General features: G+C 51.0%; 1 protein-coding gene across 1 annotated transcript in view; it reads left to right on the top strand.

Annotated features, from left to right (window-relative positions):
* CLPB (caseinolytic mitochondrial matrix peptidase chaperone subunit B) overlaps positions 1 to 14,298 on the top strand; it is a 191,984-nt gene extending 177,686 nt beyond the window's left edge. The window contains exons 11-16 of the mRNA XM_036746267.1: positions 96 to 257; positions 8,654 to 8,810; positions 9,604 to 9,677; positions 9,759 to 9,878; positions 10,173 to 10,277; positions 12,898 to 14,298. Coding sequence (XP_036602162.1) covers positions 96 to 257; positions 8,654 to 8,810; positions 9,604 to 9,677; positions 9,759 to 9,878; positions 10,173 to 10,277; positions 12,898 to 13,146 — 867 coding nt within the window. The 3' untranslated portion in view covers positions 13,147 to 14,298. The remainder of the gene's footprint in view (positions 1 to 95; positions 258 to 8,653; positions 8,811 to 9,603; positions 9,678 to 9,758; positions 9,879 to 10,172; positions 10,278 to 12,897) is intronic.
* The last annotated feature ends 1,065 nt before the right edge of the window (positions 14,299 to 15,363 follow it).

The following is a 15,363-nucleotide window of genomic DNA, read 5'->3' as shown; positions in this document are numbered from 1 at the left end:
CTCTGTTGGACACTAGGCCCCATTCCCGCCACGGTGTTTCAAACTGTCATCTGTGGAACCCAGAAGTGATTATCTCGTGCTTCTCTCCCCATCAGGTGGCCAAGTTCATCGGCTCCCCACCTGGCTACATCGGCCATGAGGAAGGGGGCCAGCTAACCAAAAAGCTGAAGCAGTGCCCCAATGCTGTGGTGCTCTTTGACGAGGTGGACAAAGCCCATCCAGATGTCCTCACCATCATGCTGCAGCTATTCGATGAGGTGTGAGGCCTGGGCTGGGAAGGGAGGGGGCCAGGGCAGTGGGACAGGTTGCGGGGCGGGGGTCAGGAAAGAGGGAGTATTTAATGGCAGGGGCCCTAGGCTCAGCCCTGTGATCAGGTACCCAAGGGAGGTCCTTCAAGCTGGTGTTGAAGTCTGAAATGAAGCACCTTCTCCTTGGTCTTGGAAGTAACTCCTTGAAGATAGAGATGGGACAACTCTATGTTATCTCCATTTAACAGATGGAGACACTGAGATCCAGAAAGGTCAAGGGAGCTGCCCAGGATCATTCAATGAGATCATAGTAAAGCTCTCATTAGGACCCAGGTCCGTTGATATGCCCAGCCCCACCCAGGGCTGCACCTGCCATGCCCCACATTGAAATGGCCTCCTCAGATTCTTAGGGCAAAATAACTCTTGTGCTTCATTCTAAACAGGGCTCGCTGTACCGGGGACCCCTGTTGATAAGGGCTTTAAAGGCCAAACAGACACCGAGCACTTTGAGGGGGTTGTTGGGGGAGGGATCTTAATAATAGTATTTTGTTTTTTCCAAATTACACTTAAAGATAACTTTCAGCATTCTTCTTGTGTCCAGCTGGGCCAGATTTAACACATGTGAGACAGGAGAGAAGGGACAAAGTTGTCAGCAGCCTGGACGGTGGTGGAGGTGCCAGGGTTTTTGGGCCCCGCCTCTTAATAACACAGGCAAACCTCCCACAGCCCTGCCCTCTCCAACAGGATTTCTCAGTAGCATCATGAATGCGTTATCTGCATCTTAATTCACAGTCCTCTAGTGCTTAGCAATTTACAAAATGCTACCCTCATAACCACCCCATGAGGTAGAAATGAAATTATCGTCTCTGGGCCCAGGCTGGTCAAGTGCCTTGCCTCGGGTCAAAAAGCTGGGAAGAGGCATCTCTATAATTCGAACTCAGACCTTCTGGCTCCAAGTTACAGTACCACACTAAACCTTACCCTGAGGTCATATGCACCACGTCTGCTTCTATAACATCGTTCCTATGAAATGCTCTGCCCACCATTACACTGTCTAAACCGCCATAGCTGTTTGCCCCATGAGCTGCCAGCAGCTTGGGCAGAGCATGCCCCCGGCAGTGAGATGACCCCAGAGGATTCCTGCTCAGGGAGAGCTTCGGGCCCAGTGGTCCCAGGACTTTCCCATCCCTGTCCTGTAAATTATCTCCTGGGACCTCTGAGGTCATCAGGGATGATTGTCCTTGTTTTACAGAGGAGTGAGCAGAAGCCCAGGGAAGGGGATGGCTCTCTGATGGTCACATTAGTGAAGGGCAGGATGGGGGTTCAGCCCAGCTCTCCTGCCCTCTCCCAGCTGCCCCATGGAGACAGGCTGCAGCCGGCCTCTGCCCGAGTCAGTGACACTATGCCTGTGCCAGGTTCTCCCAGCCATGTCTTTGGGATGCCCACCCCTTCACACAAATGGGATGGGACCCAGAAGGCTAGGCCACAGGTCAGGGAGGGAGTCCACCTGCAACCCCATCTCCAGCCCTCCAGAGAGAAGCTGGGGTGGGGGGGGCGGCGCAGTGGCAGCTGCGAAGGAAGAGGCGGCTCCTACAGCTGGTGACTCAAATGCAATTAGCCAATTAGTGTTCTTCGTGTGAAATATGATTAGTGTCAGGACATAGAACTCCTCCCAGCCTTCCCTGGCAGCTTCCTCAGGCTGTTCCCCAGGTTTTGCAAGGCCCCCCACTGCTTGCGCACAGTTCTTCAAATTTCCCCCTCCCTCCCTCTGACCAAGGACTTCCTCGAGGGAGGCGCCGCCCGGTGGAAAGAGCACTGGTCTGGTTCACTGACCCTGACCACTTGTGTGGCCTTGGGCAAGCCACTTAGCTTTCCTCAGCCTCAGTTTCCTCATCAGTGGCCTCTGGGGTCCCTCCCAGCTCTCGTTAGCTAGCTTTTGCCGGATTCAGATGGCAGAACTGGCATCTGTCTATACCCAGGGCTCCTGAATCCAGAGTCACTGCTTTTTATCTACTGCACCATCAAGTGAGATAATGAATGGGAAGCATTTGTGATGGTGAAGTCCTCTGTAAATGTGAGCAGTTCCCCAAGGCCCTTTTTGTGGGGTGGAGCATAGGGCAGAAATGGGCCCAGCCAGGAAACAGCCTGACCCAGGGCTGCTAAGAAACCGTGCCCCCCCCCCCACCCTGCTTCCCTTTAAGGATTAATATCGCAATTGTTTCTTGCATAGATCACCAGCCCAACAGCTCAATGTGAAATCAATTCCTGCAGTGCAGGTTTGACAGGCCAATAACCTCAGTGCTCATCGCCAGCCCCCACCCAGGATTTGTGTCCTAGGCTGGGTAGGCAGACAGCCCCCGGGACTGGGACGGATGGGGCCCGAGCTGTTTGTTTGGGTGTTTTTTTTTTTTATTGCCCAGGAAAATGAGTCTTTGCAAAGGTTCCCATGTCAGCTGCCACAGGAACATTAGGAGTGGTGAACATCACCCCTTGGAGCCGTCACACAGCACCTGCGCCCCCTCCCTGCTCGGCCCGGTGGCAGGCTCTGTCTGCTGCTCTCCCAAGCTCTTAAAATGAAATTGCTACTTGGTTATTGCTCCAGCCAGAGCCAAAGGGATGTGACCTCACTGGGCAGCAAGGGCACTCTGCAGAGAGTTGGGGGCACATAGATAACTCTCTTCCCTCGGGATACAGGCAGGGCTTTCAAGGGTGGCTAGGCTGAAATTAGGCCAGCCACAGTCAGTAATGACAACCATAATTCCCATTTCTGGAGAGCTAACAAAATGCATTCTCCACAACAATGCTTACAAGAGTAAATGTAAGAATAACTGTTCCCATTATACAGATGCGGAAACTTGAGCCCAGGTAGGTGAAATTATGCCAGTCTCAGGGTTGAGAGAGATCTGTAGTTGAACCTAGAACTTGACAGAAATCCCCTCTAAACATCTCTGACAAAGCATAATCTAGCCTCTAGAAAAGACTTCCAGGGAGGTTCTCATTTTAGGAAGGTCCTCCTGACACCTGACCTAAATCTGTTCCTCTGTGACTTTTGCTCATTGCTCCTAGTTCCGGAGTCTGATACCAGACAGAATAACCCTTGGCTCTCTTCCCCAGGACAACTTTTTATGTACTCAAGCCCATTCCTGGGGCACCTCACCAGAGGCTTCCCCCTATGTTGGCGTCATCCCCCTTCTGAGTTTCTTGGTCCAGCCAGTCATTGAGTTCCAGATCTACCCAGCTGTCCCTTCATCTCATATAAATCTCCTTCCTTCCTGCATGGCTGGCATGAGAGAGACTCTCAGGTTCATCCTGAGTCTGTGGCATGAGGCATGCCTTCGGCAGCCGGTCTGGCAGCACTGCCAAAAAGGTTGGTCTGGTAGGAAATCTGTTCTTGTTGAAACCCTGCTGGCTCCAAGCGGTCACCATTTCCCTTCCAAATGCTCCACACCATCCCTCTAATTTCAGACTGCAGAAGCTGGAGTCAGGCTCACTGGCCTGAGTGCTTCACTTATTCCCTTTTTTGTAAACTGATACATTTGCCATCTCCATGCCTGGAACACAGCCCTGTTCTCCAGGCTTTCAGAAACCTTAACAGTAATAGTGGAAGAGAAGTACTTGAGTCAGTAAGACCTAGGTTCAGTTCTAACTGTGACCAAAGGCAAATCACTTTCTTTTGTTTTGGCAGGGAGGGGATGGGTGGGTGGGTGGGAATTTGGGGTTAAGTGTCTTGCCCAGGGTCACACAGCTAGTAAGTGTCTGAGGCAGGATTTGAACTCAGGTTCTCCTGACTCCAGGGCCGGCGCTCTATTCACTGTGCCACCCCGCTGCCCTCAGATCACTTTACCTCTCTGGACCTCAGTTTCCTCATCTGTAATATAGGGTTAGTAGTAAATACCTGTGGTACTTAGCTCACAGGGTGATTGTCAGGATCAGTTGAAAAAAGGGGTATAGAGCACTGTGTGAATGGTCAACTGTGGTTATCCTGGGATAGAGTTCATCCACACCTGGTGACCTGAATGGCACCAGGGGAGTTACATGCTTTCCTCATTGTCTCACTTACTTGGGATTTTAACCCTCCCTTAACTGTTTTTTGTTCTATTCTTTCTGGCCAAAAAAAGCTGAAGTAAAGTAAGAGTCGCGTAGTTCTGCTTCCTCTTCACAGTCTCTCCCACCCATTGCACTGGTCCTGTCTCTTCTTTGGTCTTCTTCTGATCTCCAACATAGTTGTTAAAAGCCTTTTTTGCCATCCTCAACTCACCTTGCATTTCATTGATCCTCACGTTGTTTTTATGGGGACCATGCCAGTCTTTTGTATTCATTCTTCATTAACTGCCCTTGCTTCTGTCTTCTGAAGTCCCTGTTGGGCAGAGAGTTCCTTGTGCATCCACATCAGCCCCTTTGAGCAACCCTCCTCATTTTTCCTGTTTGGAATGGTCTCTGTGTCTTCAGAATTTCATTATCAAGAGCCTCTCAACTATCTTGAGCTTATTCTGCTTGTAGAATTTCAGGCCATAGGATCCTTCCTATCCTTTCCCTGAACCCCAAAATCTATGGTACACATCCAGCTGCTCCAGCTTTCTTTGCCTTCTTTATCATGAATTCTAAGCTAGAGTAAATACTTCTTCCCAGAGCTGCCATCATTTTTGTATCAGCAATGAGGTCCTTCCTGTAGGTGAGAATGCAGTTCAGAAATGAAGAATGAGTTGCCCAGGGTTGCCCTATCAAAGCCTAGATTTCAAGAGTTGGGTCCTGACACAAAGGCCAGTTCTCCATCAGCGTCACTGTCACCATTTCTGCCTCCCTGCCCACCCAGTCCCCTATCCCTTTAGATTTGGATTCCTCATTTCCTGTGGGCATGGATAACAGAATACCTGAAAACCTACAAGAAACCATTAGAGACCGCTGAACCCAACCATTTTACTGAGGAAGAAAAATCATCCCCAGCAACAAGCCATGTATCCAGTTAGTGGCAAGACCAGGACTAGAACCCAAATCTCCTGACTCTTGCCTCAAGACTCTCTCAATGCAAATGAGGTCTTATTTTTCCAAAATTTCTTTTTGCAAGGCTTCAAAGTACCATGAACTCTGCATTCTCCCAAGTGAAAATAGACAGACCAGCATCTTGACACCTCCCTACCTGGCTTTCTCCAACCCACACCTCCTCAGCTCCCTATTAAAGCTCCAAGCCACAGGGCATGTAGCGGGAGACCCCTCTGAAGAGAAGCGAGTGGTCCACATGGGCCCAGGGAATGTCAGCATAGGAAGGGACTGTCAAGCGTGGATGGTCTACCTCAATATGTTATGAGTCGCTGGCAGGGAGGGGATCCCCTCCACATCCTGGTAGCCAGCACCCAAGAGTCCCTGTGGCCAATCAGCTTGTTCCCTGCAGCCAGCCTGGTGATGAGCTTCTCTCCAGACATCCCAGACAGTGGGCTCAGACTGCCGCCAGGCCTCTCTCTATTCAAGCCTTTCCAATAGCCAGGAGGCTTTGGCCAGACTGCAGAGTGCTAAGGGCAGTGACGGGACCAGAAGGGAAGGCTGAAGCCCAGTTATGGTTCTCCTCGAATGCCGGGCCTGAGGCCTCTCTTTGTGTGTCAGCTGGTGATCAGTGGGGAAATGGCCACCCCATTTGGAATTTTCTTGGCAGAGATACTGGAGTTGTTTGACATCACTTTCTTCAGATGAGGAAACTGAGGCAAACAAGGTTAAGTGACTTGCCCAGGGTCACACAGCAGTAAGTGTCTGAGGACAGATTTGAACTCAGAGAGGAGTCTTCCTGACTCCAGCCCCAGCACTGTGTGTACTGTGGCGCCCCCAGCTGCCTCTCAGTAGAGAGCTATTGAAGGATTTTGAGCAAGGAAGTGGCATGCTTAGATTTGTGCCTGGGGAGGATTACTTACATAGTGGATTGGAGGAAAGAGTTGAGTCAGGGAGACCATGACAGTCCAAGCCTCAGTGTACATTCTCCTCATCCTGTACTCAGTCTAGTCCAACTGGCTTTTGTTCTCACTCACAGTAGTCTGTTTCCCTTCTCCATGCCTTGGCACCAGCTGGCCCCCTGCTAGGAAGTGAAGTCAGCCAGCATTTATTAAGTACTTATGGTGTGCCTAGTGCTGGGCCAAGAACTGGGAATACAAACCAAAGATCCCCACCCCCAAGAAATTTACATTCAAATGAGGGAAGACTGCACCTAAATGGAACTGGAAACCCCCCTGTGGAGGAGGAAGTTTGATGGAGGACTCAGGGTCACCAGGGGAGCCAGGAAAGAAGTAAAGAGCCATCCTGGGCCCTTCCTCAAAATGGAGGCTCCAGGAGGACAAGGGGCAGAGCATCTTGCAGGATGAGAAAGCTCATGGAGAAGAATGGCAGGCTCGTTCCTCACCTGTACCTCGGAGAAGCCCTTTCTTCCTTCAAGGTGCAACTCAAACACCTTCTACAGGAAGCCCGTGCTGATTTCCTCTCCCCAACCCCTCAACTTCAGCGGCCCTGGTGCTCTTCCTCCCACACTACTAAGTAGTTAACTGTTGTCCTTTATAATATGTCCTTATCTCCCCCTTCAGAATTGGGATTGTTCCATCCTTTGGATCTCTATTGCCAGCACTTAGCAGAGTGCACACCTAGTACTTGTTGATTGGTTGAAGGGATGTGAGGGCCTAAATTAGTGTGTCCATGGTATTGGAGGGGAGAGGACAGTGGCAGAGGTTTTTTTACCTCTGTGGAGACAAAATTGACAGCCTTTGGTAATAGTGAATCCTGTGTAAGGGTGGAAGAGGGAAGATTCAAAGAGAGCACCAGGGCCCAAGGATGATGCTGCCATTAAGACTGGCAAGAAGTTAGGACGAAGGATAGGCTTGGGTAGGAACAGAGTGAGTCCTGTATCTGACACATTGAATTTGAGGTTCCAGTGGGACATGCCAAGGGAATTAGCCTGTGGGCAGTTTGAAATGTGAGGCCTGAAGCTGGAGAGAGATTTGGGAGTCATCTACACAGAGGTGATCATTGAAACCTTGGTACTAGATGGACTCGGAACAGGAATTGGGGGGCAGCAGCCCAACCAGAAACGGGGCTCCTGTGCCCCCTCACAGATTCATTCAGCCCTCCATCTTTGGGTGGCTTACCCTCCTAGTGTGGAGTCCCAGCTGGCCTAGCCAGCCTGTCCTTTCCCCTTGCCAGGCTGCATCAAGAAAGGCAAGCTTCTCTTACTGTTGGCCTAAGAAGGGACTGTCATGTTACATGGAGGGAAAGGGATAGATAATTTTAGATGATTTCGGTAGGTTTCCAGATAACTGAAACTTAACCTTTAGGTGTTAGAACTTTAAATTCAAAAAATTCACATTTCGGTAATGTAAATTTTTTCAGTTACCATTCTACAAATAGTTTATCAGAGCACCAGACCATCCCCTGCACCAGAGGGAAGACAGAAGAATAAGACTGAGTCCCTGCTCACAGAGAGCTCACTGTCTAGTAAGGGATATAACAGGCAGAGGGTGATGAGAGCTGTTGGAGGGGGGACGGTCTCAGAACTGAGAGGGGTCTCGAGAGATGCCAGGCTCCTTCCTGGCCCAATGGGGAAAATGAGTAAAGTCTTCCTGAACAAGGCTGTGCCTGAGTGGTATACCTTCGGATTAGGTCAGAAGCCAAGGCTGGAAGACAGCAGTGCCCCATGGCCAACAACTGGGCAAGGGCCCATTGAGACTTTATTCTGTCCCTTCTTTCTGCCATTCATCCCAGCTCACACTTGTCAGATCAGTAGCCTTATTGTACCCACCCCTCTGAGGCAGTGGGTGTGGGAGAGGGCCAGCCTGCTGGGGTCCAGGCTTCTCTCTTCCAGAGTGAAGACTTAGGGACAGAGACTTGCTGTTTTCCCTCTGGGGACCTAGTGCCCAAAATTACTGCCAGACAATGGAGCTTTACTGTCATTTTCTGTGATCGTATAATGACCTGAATGCCAAATGCCAGCATTTTGATTTGTGCATCTGTAGTTAGTACCCATAATTAGTTCTGGCTACTTCAGCCCTCAGGAGGGGAGCCTGTAGTCTGCTGGGGTGCCCCCATTTGAGAAGGGAGAGCCCCCCCACCCTCAGGCATTACCTAGTTAACTAAATGTGAACAGAGAGAAACAAGGAGCGGTCAGAGTGCCTGGCCCATAGTAGGCACTTAATAAATGCTTGTTAATGGGGGAGGGGAAAGAAGCCAGACAGGTCTCCATCCATAAGAACTGTGGGGTTTTTAAAGGGATGACAGTGGCCCTAGACCAGGTGGAATTAGGCTGAGAAAGCTTCCTGGCAGAGGTGAGTATTGAGGGACATAAAGTAAGCCTCAAAGGAAGGAGCCAGGAGTGAATGCCCAGCCCACTTTAAGGGTCTTCCTAACCATGGCATTTGGGGTGGGGCTTGCTGCCGCAGGGCCGCCTAACAGACGGGAAAGGGAAGACCATTGACTGCAAGGATGCCATCTTCATCATGACATCCAACGTGGCCAGTGAGGAGATCGCCCAGCATGCCTTGCAGCTGCGCCAGGAAGCCCTGGAGCTCAGCCGGAATAGGCTCGCTGAGAATCTTGGTATGACCGGGCCTCAACAGCATGGGGCTGTGGGCAGTGCGTGGTGGGAGCAGAGTCTTCATGGTTTTACCAGCACATAACTTTCCTAGGCCCTTCCCTACGGGCTTCTGAGCCTGGAGTCCAGAGGAAGCTTTGTTGGGCAAGAAAGAAACTAGATAATTAAGCAGGCGTTTCTGCAGCACAGGCTTTATACACACAGAGAATTATTCTAGGCACCATAGAGGGTCACAGAACTAGAAGAAATAACTCCCAGAAAGGCCAGTGTTGGCATTTTGAGGATTGATGTTTTTTAGAATTATTGATGCCTATGCTTAACTCAGGCACATGATCCAAGAGGAGTGACAGCCCCTGCCGCAAGAGGGGTAAGGCCTCTGTCCTCAGGGAGTCCCTGGTTTAAGGGAGAGACAGAAGGGATAAATAAATAGAATCAACAGAAACAAAAGTACAGTTCAACCACAAGCATTTCTTCAGTGATTGCCTGTGATCATTGAGAGGTGGGATTGAGTCAGAGGTTGTCCAGGGCAGTGGGCACATGAGCCGTATCTCTCTGGGAAGGGCTCCTGGAGCATGAAGTAGCACTGGATTGTGGTGTGATGGACAGGAGCAATGGAGTGCCTTGAGCAGGACTCTTATCAGCTTCCTACATCAGGAATGACAGCCTGTGACCTCCTCCCCAAAAAAGCTCAACTCTTGGCCTATCCTCCCTGCCTACCTTCTCTGGCCTTTGGTTCCCAGAGCATCCCTGGGCCTGCTCAGGGGATGGAGACTAGACAGTTTCTTCTCTTTCACACAGGGGATGTCCAGCTGAGCGACAAGATCACCATCTCAAAAAACTTCAAGGAGAATGTGATTCGACCAATCCTTAAGGTATCAAGCAATAACACAGGTGAATCCCCTAGACCGGTCCCTCCATACAGTCTAAGCTAAACTCTCCCATCTCTTTCCCAGGCTCACTTCCGGAGGGATGAGTTTCTGGGCCGGATAAATGAAATTGTCTATTTCCTTCCCTTCTGTCACTCGGAGCTTATTCAACTGGTCAACAAGGAGCTGACATTCTGGGCAAAGAGAGTAAGAGCAGGGTTGTTGGGGGAGGCCAGTCTTGGGTCAGGATCAGGTGATGGGGATTAGAGACAGATGGGATGGCAACCTAGCCCATGTTTTCCTTGTTTCTGAGAGCCTTCTAAGACTTGTGAGGTCAGCTCTCAGGTCACTCCCACTCTCAAAATCCCTAGAGTTTTGGATGAAAATGAATGAGACTCAGGTATACGACACAAATGAACAAAAAGCTAGGAGAAAGATTCTGATCACCGAGGCCCTCGTTTCCATGGTGGGGCTCCATCTTTTTGTCCTTGTCTTTCTCAGGCCAAACAAAGGCATGACATCACACTGCTTTGGGACCGAGAGGTGGCAGACGTGTTGGTAGATGGTTACAATGTTCATTATGGTGCCCGTTCCATCCGACATGAGGTAAGGTTTAGGCTCAGAACCTTCAGTATTTTAGAGAATGTGCTATCATCGTCATGGTTGCTCCCTCCGATGCAGCTCAGATCCCTTCTTCCCCATGATAGATGGTCTTGTGAGGTGTTATTCATCCCCCAGGGGCCAGTCTAGCTGACCTGGTGTACACAAGCACTTAAAGCCTTTCTAGTATAGAGTTTATACTCTAATGCCGTGGGCTTCCAGAGCCCCTTAGCACCTCCAGGCTCTGGGGCAGTTCTGAAGTAAGACTTGAATGGAGGGTTAGAATCTTAAATTCTTGGCACCACAGAACCCTAGACTCTTAGCAGGCTGAGCTCTGGCGCCTCACCTTCCCCTCAACCCCAGATACAAAGGGCCTAGCATTGCTTGTCCATCAGCAGCCACTGCGTGGGCCTGCTCAGACCATCTGGCCTGCCTGCCATCCATCAGTCTGTACTCACTCTACCCCAGACCTGAAAGCACAGAAACCTCAAGAAGAAAGGTACCTTTGCGCAGAGAGCTTGTTGGCTCAGCTCCGTGGCTTCTAGCTGTCTGCTTTATGTAAGCTGCTCTTGGGGAATGTCCCTGGACCTTGGCTCTGGGGTCAGCAGGGCTGAGAAGGTGGCTGGCCAGCCAGCTCGGACACAGGTCCCCCTTTTCACCAAAAGCCAGAAAGGGACAGACTTCAAGCCCTCTGCTCATGCCTAAAACTGAGGCCCATTGCAAAGCCTTCTAAATCATCTTTATAAAATCTCCTCTTGCTCCCTAGTAAAAAGTCAAACGGTATCAAGAAGTCTGGTTAACAGCCTGGCCATGGCGGCTTGTGAGCTGGCCTCCAGGTCAGAAAGGCTGGACTTCAGGTGGGATCCTGGGCAAGTCAATGAACTCAGGGTGTGAGGCCCTTCTCTAAAATTAGAAGCCAGAGGGTGGCTGCTTGGGTGAGGGGCATCCCCATCCCATCCCTGGTGTGGGCCCATGCACCACCACTCCACCAAAGTAATGTCGATGGACCTGTGTCACAGGGATATTATCAAGAGCCATCCTCCCAAACCCTGGGAGAAAGGCCCAGCCAAGAAGAGATTGTCCTCCTTGTCTCACGAGTGAGGAAAGTGAAGCCCAGTACTCCAAGCCAGGTCTTCAGACTTCATCTCCAGTGTTCTTACACTAGTTTTATGCATTTAAAAACATCACAAGAAAGGGTCCACAGACTGCCCTTATCGTCCATGACTCACACAGGCACAGTGATCCCATAGAGACCCCTCTCTTCCACCCCTAATCTGCACCCAGTCCTTTGCACAGTCCCATGCTGGGAACACAGAGGAAAGAGGAGAGAGTGCCCTTGTGCCCGGTTGGGTGATCAGAGTATTAGATTGTGGGGTATAAACCCCTAGAGCTGTATGAGCTCCAAGGAGGGAGAGTTCACTGTGGGTTGGGGCAGCTATAAAAGGAAATCTTCATCCCCTCAGCTGCCAGAACCTTCCCTTTTAGGGACCACCTGCCATTTATGTATCTCATATGTACATATTCATTTACATATTGTCTGCATCTTTAGAATGTAAGCTTCTTGAGCATAAGGACTATTTCTGCCTTCCTTTGCCTCCACAGTGCTTAGCACAGCATCTGGCATATTATCAGTATTCAGTAAATGTTTATTATTGATTGACTGACTGACCAAAGTAGAATCTTTGCAGGATGGGCAGAATTTGGATGGGATGGGAGAAAATAGAACCAGCTTTTTAAAAAGTCCACAGGGGCATAAATGGCCCTGCACACAGTGGCCTGGCTGGTTGATAGAGGGCTTATTCCATAGCAAGTGCCAGTGATACAAAGAGAAGACACAGGACGGTCCCTGCTCTTACACTGCTCACATGAGGGTTCACCTGCAGGACAAATGGAAAGGCCTAACGGTCCTTAGGGCCCTGTGGCCAGAGGTCAAGGAGGCCCTGGGGTACATCTTCCAGTCAGGGTCTGAAGGAGCATTGCCCCCAAGGCAGATGGCGGTGGACCTTAGGGAGCAAGGGCGGGACAGCTGATGAGGTCCAGGGGTCCATCTTACTGGAAGGATTATAGGTAGTGACTCCCTGTTCATGCCAGTGATTTGAGTGGCCAAGTCCCTGACCCACAATTGTTAGGGAAGGGGATGGTAGAACCAAGGATTGGAGTTGGGGCCCCTGAGTTCTCTCCTGCAGGGGTGGGGATGGAGGGGCATCAACCTCCAGCCCATAGGGACATCCCCTACCTGGCAAGGGTCTGGAGCAGGGGAAGGGAACAGCTCCCTGTAGCCCCTGCTCCTTCTAGGGCTGTGAATATCTCTTGGATGTCTGGGAGTCCCCTTCTCAGGAACTTTGTTAAGAAACCATATGGTAGAGCAGAAAGAACGATAGACGTGGGGTCCTAAGGACCTGAATCTGAATCTCAGCTCCAGCCTTTGCCAGTCTCAGCTCCAGCCCCAAGCTCCCCACCCGTGGGAGATGCTGGTGGGAGGTTTCCAGCCTTTGGGGGAGCACTTTGTAAGCCTTCAAATGAGAGTCCTTGAGGCACCAATGAGACTTCCAGGCCAGGGTGGGCATGGTTGGACTGGAGTCGGACGAGTGATGGGGATGCATGAATGTGAGTGATGCCTTTGCAGGTGGAGCGCCGAGTTGTGAACCAGCTGGCAGCTGCGTATGAACAGGACCTACTTCCAGGCGGCTGCACCCTTAGAATCACAGTGGAAGACTCGGATAAGCAGCTCCTGAAGACACCTGAGCATCCCTCAACCCAGTCAGAGAAGCGGCCACCCAAGCTTCGACTGGAGATTGTGGACAAGGATAGCAAGAGCCGCAAGCTGGACATTCGGGCACCCCTCCACCCCGAGAAAGTTTCCTCTACACTCTAGCCCCAACCCATCTCCCCAGCAAGGCTATACCATGCCCTAGAAAACAATAAAGTCTGGTCAGATGTGGCTCCTGAAACCAGTGCCCCTGACCCCAGGAGGACCAGAGCCCAACTAATTCCTCGTGGCACCCAGCTCTTGAGAGACAGGATTGGGGGTGGAGAAGATGCTACTACTGGAAATCTTCCTGTCCTGTCCTCCCAGTTCCAGGGTAGGGACAGTTTACTTGCACCCTTTCTAGACTCTGGATTATTTATTTTGATTCTTTCTTCATCTAGGACATCCGTGGCCAGGGTCCAGCCTTCACCACTGAACAGTAGAGCTGCTGAGCAGGTCCCAGCCAGTCTCATCCCCTTCCCCATTGTCATAAAGCCACCCACGGGAAGGCCCCAGTTGATCTCCCCACCCTCTCCTGTGGCCTTCATCTGGGGCTTGGAGGGGCAAGAGGGAAGATTGGGAGGCATCCCAGCTTATGCCCGCTCCTGCTTTTTATTCCCCACCCACCACTACCACTAGCCAGAGAGGCCCCACTCCAGGCCATAAGGTACTGTGTGTACAGCCAGTGCTGGAGCCTAGGCTTCCTAGGAACCCAGCCAGAGGGTCATGGGGCAGATAACAAGCAAGGTGATCCCCACACTACCTAAAGGCCTTCAGAGGGGAGTCTTGGGTCAGTTAAGTTGCCAAGAAACCCTCTACTTGGAGATACAGGGAAAAATCAGCAAAATCAAGTCAGCTAACCTGGCCAGTTGTCCAGACAGCTCTCTTCCTCTCAGTGGTGCCTTCCACAGGGCTGTCCCTGGAATGAGTGTGAGAAAGGGCTTGGTGCAAGAGGACCAGGATTTACATTTCGTCTTCCCCCATCCCTGGGGCAGCTCAGGGCACCTGCACTATGAATGAGAGACATGGTGGAGAGGTGGCGGGCAGGAAGGCAAGGAGGGAGCCTGTGAGGGACCTGGGAGACTGGGCATGGGTGGGCAGGGGAGGAGACAGTAAGGGACCGGAGAGATCGTGTTGTGTGGTGTGAGTGGAATCAGTGAGCGACAAGAGAGACTGTGCAGGGCTCAGCGGCTGGCAAGGCCGACTGAGATTCAGGGTCTGCCCTCATCTGCTCTTGTCTACGCTGAGTCTTCCTGAAATAAACGCATTCCAAATGTAGCTTGTGTGTCTTGGTCATGAGCCAGCTGCACTTTAGCATTCATTCACCCAACATTACTAAAACACCTACATGCAAAGCTCTATGCTGGTGCTAGAGAAAACATGAAGTTTAGATAAAACAGGCTCCGCCTCCAAGGGGCTCGAATTTAAGTACAAGAATAAGACACCAACCCAGAGCTGCAATGGCTCTGTACCAGATCTAAGTGTGAAAGTGCTCTGGAGATCTGAAGGGGAGGGTCACGGGCAGCTTCCCATGGTAGGTGGCCTTGAAAGACAAAAGCACCATCCCATTCAAACGGAGGCCTGTCGCATTGCCCCAGACATCCACAGCTCCTGAGCACGCTGCATGGGATGTCCCTGGGATGCAGGCAGAGGATAGGGAGCCGCAGGCTATGCTTTCCAGTAACTAAGTACAAGGCACAGCCACAGCTGTGGCTAACTTAGACTGTGCCTAAATATGGGCCTATGAACATGTCTTTGAGCTCCTGGGTGGTAGACAGCTAGAAAGCTGGACTTGGAGTCAAGAAGACCCAAGTGCAAATCCTGCCTCATCTGCTATGTGACCTTGGACAAATCCTTTCATCTCTCCTAGTCTCAATTGACTTATCTGTAAAATGGGCATAATAGCACAGGATGCCACATACAAAGTGCTTTGCAAACCTTAGGGCACTGTGTAAATACTGGCTGTTATTTCTGGGCCAGAGTTGTGACTACATGAAATAGTTGGGTGGGGTGGGGCACAGGGAGCCAAGATGGCAGCTGGAAAGCAAGGACTTAGGTGAGCTCCCCACTCCCACCCCCAGGTCCCTCCAAACACCTATAAAAATGGCTCTGAACAAATTCTAGAGCTGCAGAACTCACAAAATCACAGAGGGAAGCAAGGTTCCAGCCCAGGAAAGCCTGGATGGTCACAGGGAAGGGTCTATCGCATGGAGCTGGGAGCATGGGCGGTACCAGAACCGACCAGACTGGGAGCTGGACAGGATAGGCCACAGAGCCCTGAATCATCGAGCTGTGGCAGTTACCAGACTTCTCAACCCACAAATGCCAGAGACAACAGAGAAG

Source organism: Trichosurus vulpecula, chromosome 2 (genome assembly GCF_011100635.1).
Source record: "Trichosurus vulpecula isolate mTriVul1 chromosome 2, mTriVul1.pri, whole genome shotgun sequence".
Classification (NCBI taxonomy): Eukaryota; Metazoa; Chordata; class Mammalia; order Diprotodontia; family Phalangeridae; genus Trichosurus; species Trichosurus vulpecula.
Note: the sequence above shows the minus strand (reverse complement) of the source record. Positions and strands in the feature narration are given on the sequence as shown.